Source organism: Pyrus communis, chromosome 8, assembly GCF_963583255.1.
Source record: "Pyrus communis chromosome 8, drPyrComm1.1, whole genome shotgun sequence".
Classification (NCBI taxonomy): Eukaryota; Viridiplantae; Streptophyta; class Magnoliopsida; order Rosales; family Rosaceae; genus Pyrus; species Pyrus communis.
Genome location: NC_084810.1, coordinates 2,968,772 through 2,987,784, shown reverse-complemented (window position 1 = coordinate 2,987,784; position 19,013 = coordinate 2,968,772). Strand labels below are relative to the sequence as shown.

Below are 19,013 nucleotides of genomic sequence, written 5' to 3'. Positions count from 1 at the left end.
ATTTTAAAATCAACTCCAGTCTATGTTTGTTTAACAATGTGGTATCATTCATTATATAGTTTCACAAAAATCATGCATAATTCTTGCTGAACTTGGTTTGGTTTTCTTTCGTTTAGGGATAGATTGAGTGAATCACAATTTGACCAAGTCTTGAATGATGAATTGAGCCAGATCATTGAGGTCTCTTTGTCAAGTTAAATTTTCTTTTTTTTTTTTCATTTTTTTTTTTTTTTTTTTTGGTTTTTTCATTTGTAATCCTTAGTTCTTGACTCAAACATTGCGAACTCAAACATTGCTTAATTATGAAGTGAATGAATTTGCATAATCTTAAATATAATTTTTAATCCCGCAGCAATGCATGGGCATATTTACTAGTTAATTAATAGGCATGACATGTACATATCACTTACCACATTAAATAATACACTAATAGTTAAAAAATGCGGTCTCTCAAAAAAAATTCAACAAACTATAGTTATATTTTCTTTTTCTTTTCTTGGATATGATGCTTAAGTTATTTGACAAACTTATAGTTGAAAACTTTAGCAGTGAGTGCATGACAATTAATTTATTGCTTAAACATCCAAATTTTTAAAAGGACATAAAATTCTTACGTATTCCATCACTTTATAGCACTTATCATGTGACCTAAGACTAACACTATTATGTAACCAAGTTTCCAGAAATATCCTCGTTACACTCAAGCTAGTTCAGTAATTCCACGTCTCTATCCAATTGAAGGTTTTAAAGTCTATGACCAAATTGTTTACACTACAAAGTAATATGCGGTACCGTTTGGTACGCGCGTAGATGGGACAGAACAGGAAGGAACAGAGGTTCCATGCTACGTTTGGTGTACGCTCAGGTTGGAATGGAATGAAGGATTAAATGACAATCGTACCCATCCACTCCGATGAGTTCGACCTTACCTGAGTCACCGCTGACGAGTTCAACATCATCCTTCACATCTTCCACCTAATCCTCCCTGTCCCATCCCTCGAGTGACGACGTCAGCCACGTCCTGCTAGTGGGTGGTCTTGAGGTTTTCACGACGGAAGGCGATAGTCTCGTGGTGGGACTAGCAGGGAGCAGAGAAGTGGCGGGAGAAAGGTTATCTGCAATAGAATGGACACAAGAATCCAATGAATTAATAACAATACAAATAGCTTCTGTAATTCCTCATCAGTAAATCCAATGAGGCTTTATTCACAAGGTGGTTACATGACTTTATCCAACTGATCAGAGGTCCAGACTCCTTCACAAAGAAGGCATAAACACTATGATTCAGACGAACTGAATCAACCACAAGTTCAAATGTTATTCGACGTACGACTACAAACGATTTGAACAATGAAAAACAAGGCAATGATATCTGAGTGAATAATCAAAAGAGGTGCAAATGACAAAGAAGACAACTGAAAACCGAATCAAAGCTCAATAACAATGCAGCATAGAGATTAAGAAAGATGGAAGCAAAGCAAACAAGACAAAGAAACTTACTTGATTCACTATGTTCCAAACTGTGAAATCCAGCAACTACCACTTACACTAGGTTTCTCTCAAACTCCAATCTCTTAGTTGTGGTTCTGTAATAAGCAAAAATGGGTTGAGAAAAGAAAAGTGTGTTCATAACAAGGAGACAACTTTCTTTAAGCAGGTGGTGGAAGGTTACTTCAGCTGTGGTTTTGCTTGCCAATAAATGGCTGCTTACTTCGCTTAAAGCAAAGTGAAAACTTGTTATGCCCCCACTTGCGAATAAGAACTATTTATGAATTAGGAAGTGAGCCATATATGATATATCTTAGCAATAAATTTTTGATAATTAACAATAATATGAAGAGGAAATATCATCTTTACCATTTTAAACCAATCCCTTTCTACACTCTCTATTCCCTTTCTTCCACCGTTTGACGCATTTCAATTTTCTCTCTTTTTCTTTCCTGCCAAATATGACTAACGATCCTATTATCCCACCACCAAACCCCAAACATCTAACTAAATTCCCCCACTCTCTTAGCTAAAGCCATATATGATATATCTTAGCTAAAGCCATATGATTGCTTGTATTGTGTGGGTGCGCACATGTGTGACGTGTACGTATAACTGAAAGAATCCATGTCAATTTGCATGCGTTATCAGTTGTCTGCGAGTGTTGTTATCGACTATTTTATGTTTCAGAATTCGATGCTTGGAATTGTTCTTGTTTGGGTTAATATTTGAATGTTGAGCTTAAATGAAGACTTGCCCGAAGCCCAGCACCAAGCCTAGAGGCAAATTGAAGCCTTCTCAGCCAAATATAAGCCATTTGTTTACCATTGAAGTGACAACTGATGGAGACTAACCTACTACCAGCCAAAAAACACTTTTCAGTGGCATTCCAAGTAAAAAGTTGATGACTCACTACCCTTCAGATGCTTTCGGGCAAGAACAAAGCTACAACAATCGGCCTAATTTGCCTATAAAAGGAAGAAGAGGCCCCAGAGATAAGGACACTCAACCAATCAAACAAACAAACATACAAACTCTACTCTCAATCCAGATTTGCATCCAAAAGTTGAAATCAACCCAAATTCAGTCATTTTTAGCGACAAGCTATCTCTTGTCTAGATTTCATTAGAAAGCCTATCTTTCTCTAGTTTAAAGCTATGCTACCTTCAACCATCGTAGTATCGATTCCCTCATGCTATCACATCCCTGCTCGGACCCCACCACATCCAGGGCTCGACTCCACCGTAGCACGATATTGTCTGCTTTGGGCCCCAACCACGCCTTCACGGTTTTGTTTATAGGAACTCACATGAGAACTTCCCAGTGGGTCACCCATCATTGGAATCCTCTCGCGTGCTACTCGCTTAACTTTGGAGTTCCAATGGAACTCGAAGCCAGTGAGCTCCCAAAAGGCCTCGTGGTAGGTAGGGATGGGAATACACATATAAGGCTTAGATGATCTACTCCCCTGGGCGATGTGGAATGTTACAATCCACCCCCTTTAGGGGCTCGATGTCCTCGTCGGCACACACGCGGCCAGGGTTAGGCTCTGAAACCAAATTGTCACATCTCGGCCCAGGCTCTGCCACTTCCCGGGGTCGACTCCACCGTAGCACGATATTGTCCGTTTTGGGCCCTGACCATGCCCTCACGGTTTTGTTTCTGGGAACTCACACGAGAACTTCTCAGTGGGTCACCCATCATAGGAATGCTCTTGCACGCTACTCGCTTAACTTCGGAGTTCCAATGAAACTCGAAGCCAGTGAGCTCCCAAAAGGCCTCGTGCTTGGTAGGGATGAGAATATACATATAAGGCTTAGAGGATCCACTCCCCTGGGGGATGTGGGATGTTACACGTGCAATCTTGTTTACCATCCAACCCGTTTTAGCACATAAACCCCTGTTAACACAAAGAGAAGTGATTGCAAGAAGTTCAACCTTGATAGACAAGGTGAAATCTTGCCCGAAGCTCTTTGTTTGTTTTCTGAATTTGTAGATCTATTACTTAGTGCATTCTCCAGTATGCATTCAAGTTGTTTCCATCAGTTTTCCTACTTTAAGAGTCTCATTTGTATCTGGATCTAGTCATTTTAATGAATATGCTTTCATTAAAATCAATCAAGATCTAGTAAATGACTTAAAGGGCCTTGGACTCCCTTCATTTGAACATACAAGACTATGAACTAAAAGTCCTTGGTCACAAGGCAAGAAAAAGAATTTAACGTGGACTTAACCCATCCATGACAATCCTTTGATAACAAGAAGTCCGAGTAACTTGGGGCGCAAGTAATTGACTAAAAACACTCTTGTTCTACATCTGCTATACTGAGATAACAGTGGCACGCCTAACACTTAGTTAGTTTTGATTATGACCCCCAAGGCCTACACCTAAGGCCCCATAAAGTCACATTTCAAAACTAACTTTGTCCTCGTCTTGTAGCACATCAACAAGCAAGAACCCTGACTACACATCCAAAGTGCCAATCCCTTAGGGAGCTGTGTTGAGGTTCGAGGATCCTTCCCTAAAGAAATCTTCGCCCGAATAGTTCTAGCCGATCAGCTCTTCGGAAATCCTATAACTGCAATACCATGTATTGTTTCTAGCATTTGTCATTCAATCTTGGGTAATGCCTTGGCAACGTATGTCGGAATTTCTTTCCGTATGTAGTAGCTATGGAACAGTTGGATTTGTAGTTTTTGGTGCTGGTTTGTGAATAAGTTAAACATGTATTGGTGGGTTACACCTCTATTATAGAGATTATATAAATGTGGTATGAAAAATGTGATAAGTGTAACACTACTTGTTTTTATTTTTCTTTCCTATCCTATGTCCGGTCCACCATTTCCATTCTTTTATTTTGGATATGATTGCCTCTATATCGGACAAGAAAAGTTACAAATAGTCCAATCCAAAAGATTGAATTGGGGAACAAGGGAGCAAGTACACAACTTTATCCAATTGATCTCATTTACATCTACAAAGTTTAGATCGAAAGATTTCAATTTTCGGCTTATCATCTTACACCCAAAAAAAAAAAGAAAAAAAAATCTCCAAGTCATTTTGAGAGAAAACTTCTCTCAAATCGTAACCCAAGGCCCAAGCCCAACAACAAAGCCAGACCTCTCACCCAAATACTTTTGGTACCAAAATTCCCCCAACCAAAAACTTAAATTCCCGCCAAATTCAAATATTGGCTACTAAAACTCAAATGAAAACGAAGGCTCGTAACTTTCAAAGTTCCCACAACAAATCTAGTTCGTTCGTCTAATATTTCAATTCAAATCCCTAATCTCTAATCCCAAATCAAAACCTCAAAAGAGATCAAACTCTCTCAATCAATCTTCCCACCAAATCATTTTGCCCATTTTTATTTGCCCAAAAACCAGACCAACAAATGGATCAGAGATTCCATGGCCCACCTCCTCTCAAGAGATTCAGACTCGTGTGGCAGCAGCAGAAGGATGCCCTTTTGTCCCCTTTGCACATTCTGGGGAAAAAGCGAAATGCGCTTAGGGACCAACTCATTCTCCCTGACCTTGTTGCCTCCGCCGCTACCATCTCACCTATTCTGTGCCTGCCAAGAAAATGGTTTGGGCGTTTCAGCTCGATTTGTTTCCCAGAGAGCACCTTTCGACATTGGACCTTAATGTTGAGTACAAGTTACATTTTGGGTCGAAGTCGGAAGAAGAGGTGGTGGAGAAAATGGAGGAAGTGGAGGGTAAATCTAAAAATTGCTGCAATGAAAATATCGAGATTACCCAAGAGCAAGAACAGAAAAGCTAAGAAATTGCAGGGGATGAAGAGTGCAATGAAGAAGATGATGGGTTTTTTTTTTTTGTGCTGTTTGTCAGAGCGCAGATGAAGATCCATCAGATCTAATTGTGTTCTGTGACGGGTGTGATCTAATGGTTCATGCCTCCTACTATGGAAATCCCCTTGTAAAGGTATCTTAAACGCGATTGGTTCTGCGCCAAATGCGCATTTTCCACTGTGCATTCCCAATACATTGAGTCCTATTCTTGCTGCTTGTGTCCTGTTAATTTAGGCGTAATAAAGCCCACTGGAGACGGCAGGTAGGCACACATTGTGTACGAGCTTTATGTCATGGATGAAGAAAGTTGAGGTTCCACCATAAAATTTGCAATATGGAGAATAGCCCAATTACTTGTAAACTCATGCAAGGTCTCTCCTCTCATCAATGTAGGATTCACTCTCAACACGTCATTTTACATGTGGCGAATTTTCAAGCCTAACACGTGGATAATATAACTCAAGTGACGTGGAGCAAGTGTGGTCGATGGGCTTCACACGTGGGCCATCCTATTTTGATAGTATGAAGAAAGTTAAGGTTCCACCATAAAATCAATTCGCAATATGAGAAGTAGCCCAACTACCTTATAAGCACATGCAAAGTCCCTCATCTCATCAATGTGAGATTCACTTTCTACACTGGAAGTGTTATTCAAGGATCCTGAAGGCCGGGAAGGGATTAATTGCTCCATGGTTTTGAAAAGGCGGTGGAAGGAGAGGTGCTATGTTTGTGAGAGTTCAAGAGGGTGTGCTATCCAGTGGTCTGAGCTTAAATGCCCTTTGGCATTTCATGTGAGTTGTGGGTTGAATAAGGATCTTTGTATTGAGTACAAGGATGGAATGAATAAGGGAGCTATTGCCACAAAATTTCATCACTTGAACAACTACTTGTACTGACTTGTAGACCCTTTAGTTGTGAAAACTTCATAGACAAGTAATAAAGGCCATTTTGAAAGAAGCCATCACCAATCATCTTTCCGGTAACTATGTCCTAAAAAGTCACATTATGGGGTGAGAAAATTGCTAGGCAATTTAGTGTTTGGGTGATCCTTCCTACTGACATGAGATTGAAAGGAAAGAATGGAACATAAAGGACAATGGACTGAACTTTGTTTGGATATTAGCTTAATTTTCCTTTTGCCCATGACTGAAACTTCTCTACCATTAACAACTGATACTTAAGATAACATTTTTTGAAAATCATGCAAGTTTGTAGGTTGGTTTGTCATGTGATCAATGACACCCATATCCAATAATCATGCACAAGACTTGTATTTTGAGCTATTGAAAAAGTATTTAAGATACCTCCAGTGTCTTCATGCGGTATTCCTTCTGCTTTTGCCAAAAACCCAGTGAACTTCCCAAGGAGAGTAGTGTGGTTCTCGGCTCCACTTCTCACTCTTTCTTCACTCTGACCCCTCCAATTTTGCGTTGAAGGTAGGAAGCAAACTCATTGATCAATGTAGTAGGATTTGACGTAAAATCTAACAAACCACCACTGGGAGTTTGACCTGCATGGTTTAGTGAGGAAGATGCTGCAAGATTGGACCCATAACTGCTTTTGAACGGTGGGTTTGAGCTACTTTGAAATGTCATGTGGCTCCTCAAATCTTCATACACTGAACTTTGACCGACTAACAATTGGAAGATTTTTTCTTCCTCATCACTCTTCAACAGTACAGTAATATCGGTGGTATGAGGCCTATAAGCGTCCAACTCGCTCCACATTGACGTTGTAGTGAGGAGAGGTCACCGAGATGTTGAACAAAGAACTTACTTAATTTCTTGTTTAAGGGTAACATTATCTCTTTTGAGCCAAAAAACTCTGGTTGAGTTATTTGGTTGTCATACATTTCTCTTACCTTGTTTCATATAACTTCTGTGAAGATTCAAAATAGTTGAAGATTTCAGCAATTTTCCTCTCTTTGGAGTTAAGTAATCATGACATGATCAACTGGTCCTTGCACATCGATGATGCATAATATGGAGAGGTGTTCTCCGGTGCTTGAATGATTCTATTGATGAAGCTAAGCTTAGCTCTTCCTCAAAGGGTTAGAATTATTGCCCTTGACCAAGGGAGATAATTGAACTCGTTGAACAACACTAAATTAAACCTTTAATTAGGGTTGATATCAACCTCAGAGATATTGGTAGACGATGAGGCAAGGGTGCTCTCAGCTTCTAAATTTATATGCAACGGCTAAAGGTGAGAGAGAATCTTTTAATTTATATGCAACGGCTAAAGGTGACGAGTGACCGATTAAACCTTACGAATACCTATGCTTCAGATTAGACATGCACGAATTTGTGGGGACATTGTAAGTTTTGCCAAAACAAGGCAAGGAAGAATCAGCTTGACTCTGGTGGTTCAAGTGGTTCTTGAGATTAGCGACAAAGTTACTTTGGTGCAGGTTGAATGAGAGAAGTCAGGTTGAGGTTTTATGGGTTAGTTAAAGTCTACATTTCCAGAAGGAATTAACAAAATATAACCCAGAGGAATACTTCAATTCTTACGCCGCTTAGAATTTGAGTTCCATCACAGTTCTCAAAGAAAGCTCAAGAGTTGCCATGAGCGTCATGAATTGAATAACCCCTGTATAAGTTAGAAGTTAGATTAGACAAAGAAAAGAAGAGAGGGAGTGATCAATTACTCTTTACACATACACAAAAAGAATGTTGAAGTACTCTTCCAAGTCTCCATTTAAAAAATAAAAAGAGCAGACTTCTCTCACAGTATACACGTGTACTAGGATATATTTAACTACCTAACCTAAAATTTTAAGCTGTTTCATTTTATTTTGCTTATTGTAGTAATTAGCCTTTGTGTTCATATCACATAAAATCATTGATATTTGTGTTAATCTTCCAGTTCAAGCCTGCAAGCAAATGTCATTGTTTTTGGTGACTCCGAATATATAAATTTTTTTAGTACTCTTAGTTAACCCTGCAGAGTTCCAGAGTTCATCCTCTTGTTATCTTAGGCTCCAGTGTCAACAACTTTGATCTTGCAAACATTTCTAACTCCATGTTGTTTTGTAATGGGGTGAAAAATTGTGGCTATGTGTCCTTTGATCTGTTTAGGCGCAAATATGTAACATTTACGATTTAAATGGTGAGTACTACTTGCAGGTGATGCCTTTATCAGGATATTTTGTGAGCAAGCTTTTGAATTTGCCATCGTATTGTGCAGCTGGTTTGATATTGGTTGGTTGCTGCCCAGGTGGTATGTATCTGTGCCAGTCTTTTCGTAGATGTCGTTGTTATGTTTACTCAATCTTCACCGCTCTTTCTGAATACAATTTTTCCCAGGTTAATTCGTTGCAGGAACAGCAACATTGTAACTTATATTGCACGGTACATGAATCATCTGAAATAGTATCAACTTTGTAAGGATATGAAGGTTCCAGATTATGACAGGTGTTACGAAGTTAAGTATTAAGTTGTTAAAACCAGTTAGTGGAGTATACTTAGTGTGTAATAAAAGGCTATGACAATATATATACTTGTACTGCTACTGTAAATTCATTCAACACAATTGAGATATTATTCAGTTTTCTTCCCTTCGAAACTTTCTCTTCTCTCTCTCTCTCTCTATATGCTTTATCTCTCTGATAACACCATTGCAGAAGCTTCATCTTCTGCATCCTGACATGGTATCTTCGCTGGTTGAGGATTCGTTTCTTCGATCCTGAGATCCTTTCTGCTTCCGCGCACTCTCTTTGAAGATCGGTACATGTTTGCCTTCTCTGATTTGATGCTACCAGTTTCTCCTTTTGTGAAATTGCGATCTGTGATTTGTTTCTGCTGACTGCTCGCCATGCGTTTGAAGAAATGTCTGACTAAAATTTCTCTCTCTCTACTTTGAAATTCTTTGTTCTTTCTCTTTGATTCTGATCTCTGCTTCTGTATATTCAAGATTGTGCAGTTTGAAACCATAATTTTTCAAATATTTTCAAGAAATTCCTCATTTCTTTGAAATTGTGATAGAACTATGGTGACTTCTACTCAGTTGCAAATTGTGCAATCTCCGATTACAAATCTCATTCCAAATGTGAATACATCTGTTACTGTGAAGTTAGATGATAGAAATTATTATCTTGTTTGGCACTATCAATTACAATTGTTACTTGAAAGTCATGGAATTCTTGGATTTGTGGATGGATCTCGTCGATGTCCTTCTCGATTTGAGAAAGATTCTAAGCTTGAAGGAGTTGAAACTGATGACTTTCAAATCTGAAAATGCATGATCATGCTCTCATGCAACTCATCATTGTAACAATTTTCATACTTCTGGCTTTCAAGGAAGAGGAAGAGGACGAAACAATTTTCATTCTCCCTTCAGATTCAATGTGCCCCTAATAATGGTGTTGGAATTCTTGGCTCACCAAAGCCTCAGGTCTCTACCTGTTCCAAGCATGGCTTTGATATTCATGTGTGTCAAATCTATAACAAAAAGGGTCACCTAGCTTCAGATTGTTTTCAACGGCATTCTAGCTCCATTTCTTCATCATCCAGAGTTCAATGTTAGATTTGTTGGAAGTTTGGCCACACTGTTATTCAGTGCTATCACAGGGAAAATTTCTCTTACCAAAGGAAACTAGCTTCCTCTAATCTCACTGCCATACACACCATTTATCAACCTTTTGCACCTCAAGAGTCTTTTTGGGTGGCTAACACGGGTGCTATTTCACACATGACCTCAGATCTTGCTACTCTCAATCTGGCAAAACCATTTCCTAGCAATGAAACAATCACCATAGCTAGTGGTACAGGTTTGAAAATCTCTCATATTGGTTCCACTACCTTGAAAACTCCTAGTTATGCATTTGAGTTGAAGAAAATATTTCATGTGCCTCATTTGTCTCAACATCTATTATCCATATATAGATTGTGTAAAGACAACAAATGCAGATTGATTTGTGATGAATTCTGTTTTTGGATTCAGGACAAATTCACAAGGATAATCCTCCTCCAGGGATTGTGTAGAGATGGTCTTTACCTTATGCCTTTCCATGTTCCACACCACCTATTTTCTCAAGCACAAAAGTACACTGCATCATTTAAGCACCAAGCATGCTATCTTGGACAACAAGTCAAAATAAATTTGTGGCACAAACGATTAGGGCATCCATCCAACGTTGTTGTTTCTACAATGTTCAGTCAATCTAAAATCCCTACATCTGTTGATAATGTGTTTTCTGTTTGTACAGATTGTCACGAAGGCAAGTTCACCAAACTGCCATTCGTTTTTCCTGCAAATAAAGTCGTAAAACCCTTAGAAGTGATACATAGTGATGTTTGGGAGCCTTCTTCTATTGTCTCAGTTGAAGGTTACAAATATTATGTAAGCTTTGTCAATGAATGTACCAAGTTTACCTGGATCTTCCCATTAGTAAATAAAAGTGAAGTTTACAGTGTCTTTGTTCACTTTTATAACTTCTTAGTTACTTAATTCTTTGCCCATATTAAAGTTTTTCAAAGTGATGGTGGTGGTGAGTACACAAGCCACATATTTACACAGTTTTTATTTGATAAAGGTGTCATACATCATAAGTCATGTCCCTATACCCCGGAGCAGAATGGTCCAGCTGAAAGAAAGCATAGACACATTCTTGAGACTGCTATTACCCTTTTACAAACTACTATATTACCATCACAATATTCATGCTTGTACCATCACCCTATAAGAGTATGATGAATGAATTTGATCTTCAATTTAAAATATTTGCACTAGTGGATACCACAAAATATTATGTTATACTTAATGGAAGTATAAAATAAACTTCAAGTGTTTGTTGAATCTATCGTTTTGACGGAATACACATTTAGATATCAGGTAACAAGATGAAACCTTTCAACAAATATAAATGAAAACTCACGATTTAACGGTTATTTTAACTCTAATTTTGCTGATTTTTTACAACTACACTCCTCAACCCTATAAGAGTACGACAAACGAATTTGATCTGCAATTTAAAATATTTGCACTAGTGGATAGTACTATTTAATGTTATGAGTTAACAAAGGCATGCAAATTATTTCTTTGTCATAGAATACTATATTAAGTTATACACTTTTTTGCTCAACGATTTTATTTTTAATTTTATGGTCTAATCTTCTCCATATGTATTCTAAGTTATATGATCTATTTATTGTAGAATTTAAATTAAGCATCAAACTTATTTCAAGAATATTCCAGCGACACATGTGACCATTGGTAAATAATTGATTCCAACAAAACCATATGCCTTAAAAATTTATTTTGACAAAGAAAAAATTTTGTCGGAAAAAATATGATAACTTCTGACAACAACTAATCACCCTCGAAAATATAAAAGCATTACCAAGAGGATTTTTACCCTCAAAAATATAAAAAAATTACCGAGAGGACCTTTTTTTCCTCGAAAATACTAAATCAATTTCGTCAACATGAGTAAACCTTCAGAAATAACCATTCTATTTCCAATAAGAACTTTACTCGTCGTTAATACAATTGGTGCCAATTCTTCCTGCCAAACAAAAGTGCATTTCCGATGAAACTTGAGACTTTTTCCGAGGACAGTATGTGTGTTGGTAATAAAAAATTGTTTCATGCCATGTTACCGACGACCCATATTTTATGGTCGCAAAATGTGCTTTTTACGACAGTTTTTGGGGCCCTCAGAAAATCTTCGTTAGTAATGACTACTTCTGTTGTAGTGGCACAATGTGTTTTTGTAGGGTATGCATGCCAATATAAGGGTTACTTATGTCTTAATCCAATCTTTGGAAAAATCCTTGTTTCAAGGCATGTATTGTTTGATGAGGAGAGTTTTCCTTATTCTTTTCTCATTCAATCTGTTGGTGCATCTTCATCATATATACCTCCATCATCATCTGCACTATACAATCCACCTTTGGTCACTTCACAGAATGTCATCGTTTCATCATTTCCCACTCAATCTTCTTCTTTACCCTCTCGAGCCATAAAGTTCTCATCTATTGCAACCCCTAATGCCTCAGAGTGTTCCAATACACATATTCCTAGGGCTCTAGAATCTTTTCCTACCACATTATCAACCTCTGAATCATCTACACAGTTTGTTGTCCCTAGTGATCCAAATTTTCAAACTGAAAATGTGCAAGTTGTCCTTCCTCTTCCTATTGTGAATTTGCACCCTATGCAAACTAGGTCCAAAAGTGGGATAAGGAAAAAGAAGGCTTTCTCTGCGAGTGTTCAGTCCTCTGTTGATATTATAGAACCTACAACTTTTAAGGCAGCTACTAAAGTTCATGAATGGAAAGTTGCTATGCAGGAAGAAATAGATGTTTTGCATGCTTAAAATACCTTTACATTGGTTCCCATGCCTCTAGATAAGAATTTAATGGGTTGTAAGTGGATTTATAGACTCAAGAGGCATCCAGATGGTTCCATAGCCAGATACAAGGCTCGATTAGTAGCTAAAGGCTACAGTCAAGAAGAGGGTATTGATTATAATGAGACCTTCAGTCCAGTTGTCAAACCTACAACATTTAGGTTAATCTTAGCCTTGGCTGCACAGTTTAAATGGTCATTAAGGCAGTTGGATGTTAAAAATGCATTTTTGCATGGTGATCTTCATGAAGAAGTCTATATGTCTCAGCCATACGGGTTTTAGAGTGCTAATCATCCTTCTCATTATGTTTGTAAGCTCAACAAGTCTTTGTATGGTTTGAAACAAGCTCCTCGAGCTTGGAATGAGAAATTCACTAGCTATTTTCCTAGATTGGGTTTTAAATCTTCACTTGCAAATTCTTCCTTATTTGTTCAACACTCTTCTCTTGGAACTGTGGTTCTGTTGTTATACGTGGATGATATCATCCTTACTAGGAGCTCTTCTGAGTTAATTGATGTAATTATTACAGACTTGACAAAGGCATTTGATATGAAGGATTTGGGGCAATTGCACTATTTTTTGGGTTTGGAAATCAATTATTTGTCTACAGGTCTATTTGTTTCTCAAACCAAGTATATCAAAGATCTACTTCACAAGGTTGATTTACAGGACTCGAAACCATGTGCTACTCCTTGTTTACCCTATCATAGGTTACTTAAATCTGAAGGTGCTCCTTATCACAGCCCTGAACAATACAGAAGTATAGTAGGTGCTTTGCAGTATTTAACGTTCACTAGGCCTGATATTGCTTTCTCAGTAAATCAGTGTTGTCAGTTTATGCATAGTCCTAAGGATTCTGATGTTGTGGCTGTCAAGTGGATCTTAAGGTATCTCAGTGGTACTTTGGATTATGGCCTTCATTTTCAATCTGGAAACCTACACTTGCAAGCTTATAGTGATGCTAACTGGACTGGTGATCCCAATGATAAGAGGTCTACATTTGGACACATTGTTTATTTTGGTTCCAGTCCCATCTCTTGGGCTTCTAAGAAGCAACATACAGTCTCTAGGTCCTCCACAAATGCAGAATATCGAGCTCTTACCATTGCAGCAGCTGAGTTGGCATGGGTTAGGCAGCTGCTATGTGATTTGCATATTCCTCTTAGTGTTGCCCCAGTGATATATTGTGATAATATATCGACTATTGCTCTATCCTCTAATCCTGTGTTCCATTCCAGAGTGAAGCATATAGAAATAGATTGTCATTTTGTCAGAGAGAGGGTTATTCGAGGAGACCTCAATGTTCAACATGTTTCTTCCAATGAGCAGTTTGCAGACATCTTCACCAAGGGCTTGTCTAATTCTTTGTTTCATCAACATTGTTCCAATCTTATGCTTGGATCATCCAAGCATATGATTGAGGGGGGATGTAAGGATACGAAGGTTCCAGATGATGGCAGGTGTCAAGAAGTTAAGCATTAAGTTGTTAAGTTGTTAAAACCAATTAGTGGAGTATACTTAGTGTGCAAGAAAAGGCTATGACAATATATATACTTGTACTGCTACTGTAAATTCATTCAATACAATTGAGATATTATTCAGTGATAGTTTTCTTCTCTTCGAAACTTTCTCTTCTCTCTCTCTCTCTCTCTCTCTCTCTCTCTCTCTCTCTCTCTATATATATATATGCTTTATCTCTCTGATAACACCATTGCAGAAGCTTCATCTTCTGCATCCTGACAAACTTGTCGTAATTGTCCCACCCCTTTCTGTTGCCAGCCCCAACAGAGTGTTGGTGAGTTGGATGGGTATGTTATATTGAAAAAATATTACAGGATTGGCACGCCTACATTTCACTTGCACCTTGCGTACCATCTTGCTGCTCAGATGAATAAGACCGAAAGGGATGATACTAAAACTTTCAAAAACTAGGGTGACAAAAGTCTACTTTTCTCAGAGGATCTGATGACCTTGTTGTTTTTGCAGTGGAAATGTGGCACTTTCGGTTTTAATGACAGCAGCAAGCACGTTATCAGCCGTGGTTGGTAAACTGACATAAATTTCTTTTGATATTTTTTTGTTCTTTAAGTGGTGTACTGGTATGGTCCGAACTTTTGCACATACATTGAAAACTAGTTAGAAAGATAAGTTTGAATCAAAATTTCTGCTAAAACTCGCGGAAATATTAAATTCTGATTAACATTCTGCAATATCTATTTCTTTTGCCTGTCAAAAGCTACGGGGAGCATCAAACTATCTCCCTTTGGAAATGATTCGTTAATTATGAATTATGAATAAAATTTTCCTTTGTTCGATTCTCAACCTAAAGTGATCTGCTGAAAGATCAGACCTTAACCCACCGTTTGGGCATGGGAAATAAACTTGAAATTTGGACAAAAATCAGAATTTTTAAATTGAAATCACCAATTCCCTTGTTTGGATTTATAATCATAGAAATTTGGCTACCACTTACTATTACTAATGACTTGAATTATAAGCTTTTTTCAAGGAACCTTACTTCTTTTACCCTTTCATATTGTAGATCATGACCCCATTTCTCACAGCTAAACTTGCCGGCCAATATGTTGCAGTAGATGCAGCTGGGCTCTAATTCTCAACACTGCAGGAAAGCTTTCAATTGTTTTGCCTTCGTCTTGTTATAGCTGTTGCTGTTTTAAATTATATAAAGGTACCATACGCTTTGAACACAGGTTGTACTGCTCCCTGTTTTGGCGGGTGCATTTCTGAATCAGTATTTCCAAGGCCCGGTTAAATTCGCCTCCCCCGTGATGCCACCCATTGCTGTAGCAACTGTAGGTGTTCTTTGTGGGAATGCAATTGCCCAGAGTTCATCTGCAATCCTTACGTCTGGTAAACAAGTGGTACTTGCTTCCGCTCTTCTTCATGCAAGTGGATTTTTCTTTGGTTACATATTTTCAAGGATGCTTGGGCTCGATGTCACATCATCAAGGACTATCTCCATCGAGGTTGGCATGCTGGTAAGCATCATTGGGTTGTTTTTTCTTCTTCTGGATTTCTTAAAAGAGAGTTTCACAGCTTTTCCACTGCTGTTTACTTTCTAGTGAAAAGACATTGCATACATTTATTCAATCGAAAAGACATTACAGTCAATTGTTAATTTCATTTTGTACCAAAGCCATAGATTGCTTGTATTGTGTGGGTGTGCACACGTGTGATGTGTGTGTATGTATGATTGAAAGAATCCATGTCAATTTGTATGCGTTATCAGTTGTCTGCGAGTGTTGTTATCGGCTCTTCTATGTTTCAGAATTCAGTGCTCAGAATTGTTCTAGCCGGTCAGCACTTCGGAAACCCCCTAACTGCGGTACCATATGCTGTTTCCAGTGTTTGTCATTCAATCTTGGGTAGTGCCTTGGCAGGATTCTGGAGACAGATCGTGCCAACCCAGAAGCAAGATTGAAATGTCTTGTAAAATCGTTAGACGAGCAGTACAAACTTCAATCATTATGTTATCGTATGAGCTGGTATTTGTCGGAATTTCCTTTCGAACGTTTTAGTTGCGAAACAATTGGATTTGCACTTTCCGGTGCTGGTCTGTGAATAAGTTGAACAATGTATGTACTTTGCCTTTCAAATGTGAACCCTTTGATTTTCTCTCTGGATTTTAACTTAATGTTTCACATATTTGTTCATGTATCAAAAGTCCTCCAATATTTCATGATTTCAAAGATAATAGCAAGCCAAAATTGCAAAAATATCTTCACATATTCTGGCTTGCTCTGAATACCATTTCGTTTTCAGTTTTATTTTTTTTGTTATGTATAGAGGGGGAATATGAAGGATAAAGGAGGGATGAGCAAAGATGGAGGAATGGCGGCAGGAGGTTAGGAAAGAGTAAACAAAATGAAAACTGAAAACGAAAATCAATTTCTAGTAGGTTTTGTTTTCATTTCTTATCCTACGTCCAGTCCACCATTTCGGTTCTTTATTTTTCCATATATATTCCCTCTATCTTGGGCAATAAAAGTTACAAATAGTCAAATCTAAAAGGAAGATTGAACTAAGGAACAAGAAAGCAGGTACACTATTTTAATCAATTGGCCTAATTTACATATACAAATCCAATTCGTTTGTCTTATATTTCAATTTAAATCCCTAATCCTTAATCCCAAATCAAAACCTCAAAAAGTGTCCCAAACTTCTCAATCAATCACCCCACCAAATCATTTCCACCAATTTTCATTCGAATAAGATCGTTTATTGTATACTCATGCGAGAGATGTCTAATTTATAAATTTTCATTCGGATCGGTAGGCCTTGTAGATGTTTATGTCTGTCCTCTAAAGATTTCTTCCAAATATTTAGATATGTGGTCTGCACTTTGAGTCCTACTATACATCAATGCATTTTAACACTACTACAAAAAACACTTTGGTTGACGAAATAAGTTTGTTGCGCAAAGTATAATTTCGTCGCGCAAAACCTTGTGCGACGAAAGTTTGGTCACGGATAGTTCATCTCGCAAAGCACGTGACCATAGAGTTTGCACGACGAAGATTAACGTCGTGCAAAGTTTTGCGCGATGAAATATTTAAAATTTTTAAATTTTGCTTTAAATTTTTTTTAATTAAAATAAATTAATTTAATATTTTGGGTGACTAAATATTTTGTCGCACAAGGTTTTTGACTTTTTATTTTATTATTTCTTATATTAATTGTTTATGCAACAAAATATTTGGTAGCGCAAGATATTTCGAATTTTTACTTTTTTAATTTAATTTAATTGTATGATTTTATTTTTTTTAATTACTTTAATTTAAATTGACATATTCAAAATAAAATTACATATGAAAAGTAGTGATCAAATTATCCAATATATATATAATATATTCAAATGTACACATAAATTAACAAAGTAAATTAAAATTTGGGGAGAATATACCTTTTGGCAAGATTGAGAGTGAGTGAGAATGAGAAGTAGGAGTGAATGTGAGAGAATTAGAGGAGATAGTGAGAGAGAGATGAGAGAGTGAGTGAGTGAGGGATAGTGAAGATAGAGAAGAAAGATTAAGTGAGAGGAGTGAGAGTGAGAGAAAGGGTCGGATTTGGGGAGAGGGAAAGAGAGAGGAGAGGTAAGAGTAGAGAAAGACATTGAGAAAATGGTGGAGGAGTTTCTTTGGTTTTAAAAGCCATAACACTTTGCGCGACGAAGGATACGAGTTTGCGCAATGAAATATTGGTCACGAAAAGTCTTAAAAAAAAATTTCCCGCGTCCCATTTTTGGTGCCTGCCCAAATTTTTAGAGCTTTGCACGACGAAGTGTTGGTCGCACAAAGTTTTGCGTGATGAAAAATTGATCGTGCAAAGTCTTAAAAAAAAAAAAATTCCAGCATCTCATTTTTGTGCCCGCCCAAATTTTTAGAGTTTTGTGTGATGAAAATTTGGTCGCACAAGTCTTAAAAAAAATTTCCCACGTCCCAATTTTTGTGCCCACATAAATTTTTAGAGTTTTGTGAGACGAAGTGTTGGTCGTGCAAAGTTTTTTGCGCGATGAAAAATTGGTCGTGCAAAGTCTTAAAAAAAAAAATCCCGCATCCCATTTTTGGCTCCCGTCCAAATTTAAGGATTATGCGCGATGAAATATTGGTTCGTAGCACAAAATTTATAAAAATAATTTTTATAAATAATAAAAAAGAAAATAATTTTATTTTACAATTTAAAATATAAATAAATTAAAATAAATAAGGTTTAGGTGACCAAATATGTATTCGTCGCACAAAGAAAATAATAAAAAAAAATTTAGTTTAACAATATAAAATATAAAAATAAATAAAAAATAAGTAAATAACTATTAGACGACGAAATGTTGATATCTATCGCGCAAATTTTTTAAAAAATAATAAAAACTTATGAAAACAACTATATTTTAAAATTTATAATATAATAAAAAATAAAATAAAATTGGTTTGCGCAACGCATATGACACACCCCAACCGAAATCAAGACGTGACGGCCAGTACGTCTTGATTTCGGAAGGTGACGAAGCCAGCACAGCTCAATTCAGAGTTTTAGTGGACATTCCGGGTCGGGTTGTGTCAGCATGTATACAACTACACTTATATAAATAAACAAAAATCACGATTTAACGGTTATTTTAAGGGAGCTTTAATGAAAAGGGCTTGGGCCAACAAATATTTAACCAAAAACCATCCTAAAATGTTATTTAACCAAAATGGCTCAAAGTTTAATAAAAAACCATCTAAAACTATTGTCTACCTCTTTCATGCCCTTATCCTCCTCTTCCTCGTCATCATCCTCATCCTCATCCTCTTATCTGCACCACGAACAATTTATAGTGTTAGTATTTTATTTCCATC

At 37.3% G+C, this 19,013-nt stretch overlaps 1 protein-coding gene across 1 annotated transcript; it reads left to right on the top strand.

Annotated features, from left to right (window-relative positions):
• Positions 1-4,883: 4,883 nt before the first annotated feature.
• On the top strand, positions 4,884-6,196 carry LOC137741868 (uncharacterized). The gene is made up of 3 exons (XM_068481573.1): positions 4,884-5,207; positions 5,341-5,433; positions 5,957-6,196. The coding sequence occupies exons 1-3, from the start codon at positions 4,884-4,886 to the stop codon at positions 6,194-6,196; spliced, it is 657 nt and encodes a 218-aa protein (XP_068337674.1).
• The last annotated feature ends 12,817 nt before the right edge of the window (positions 6,197-19,013 follow it).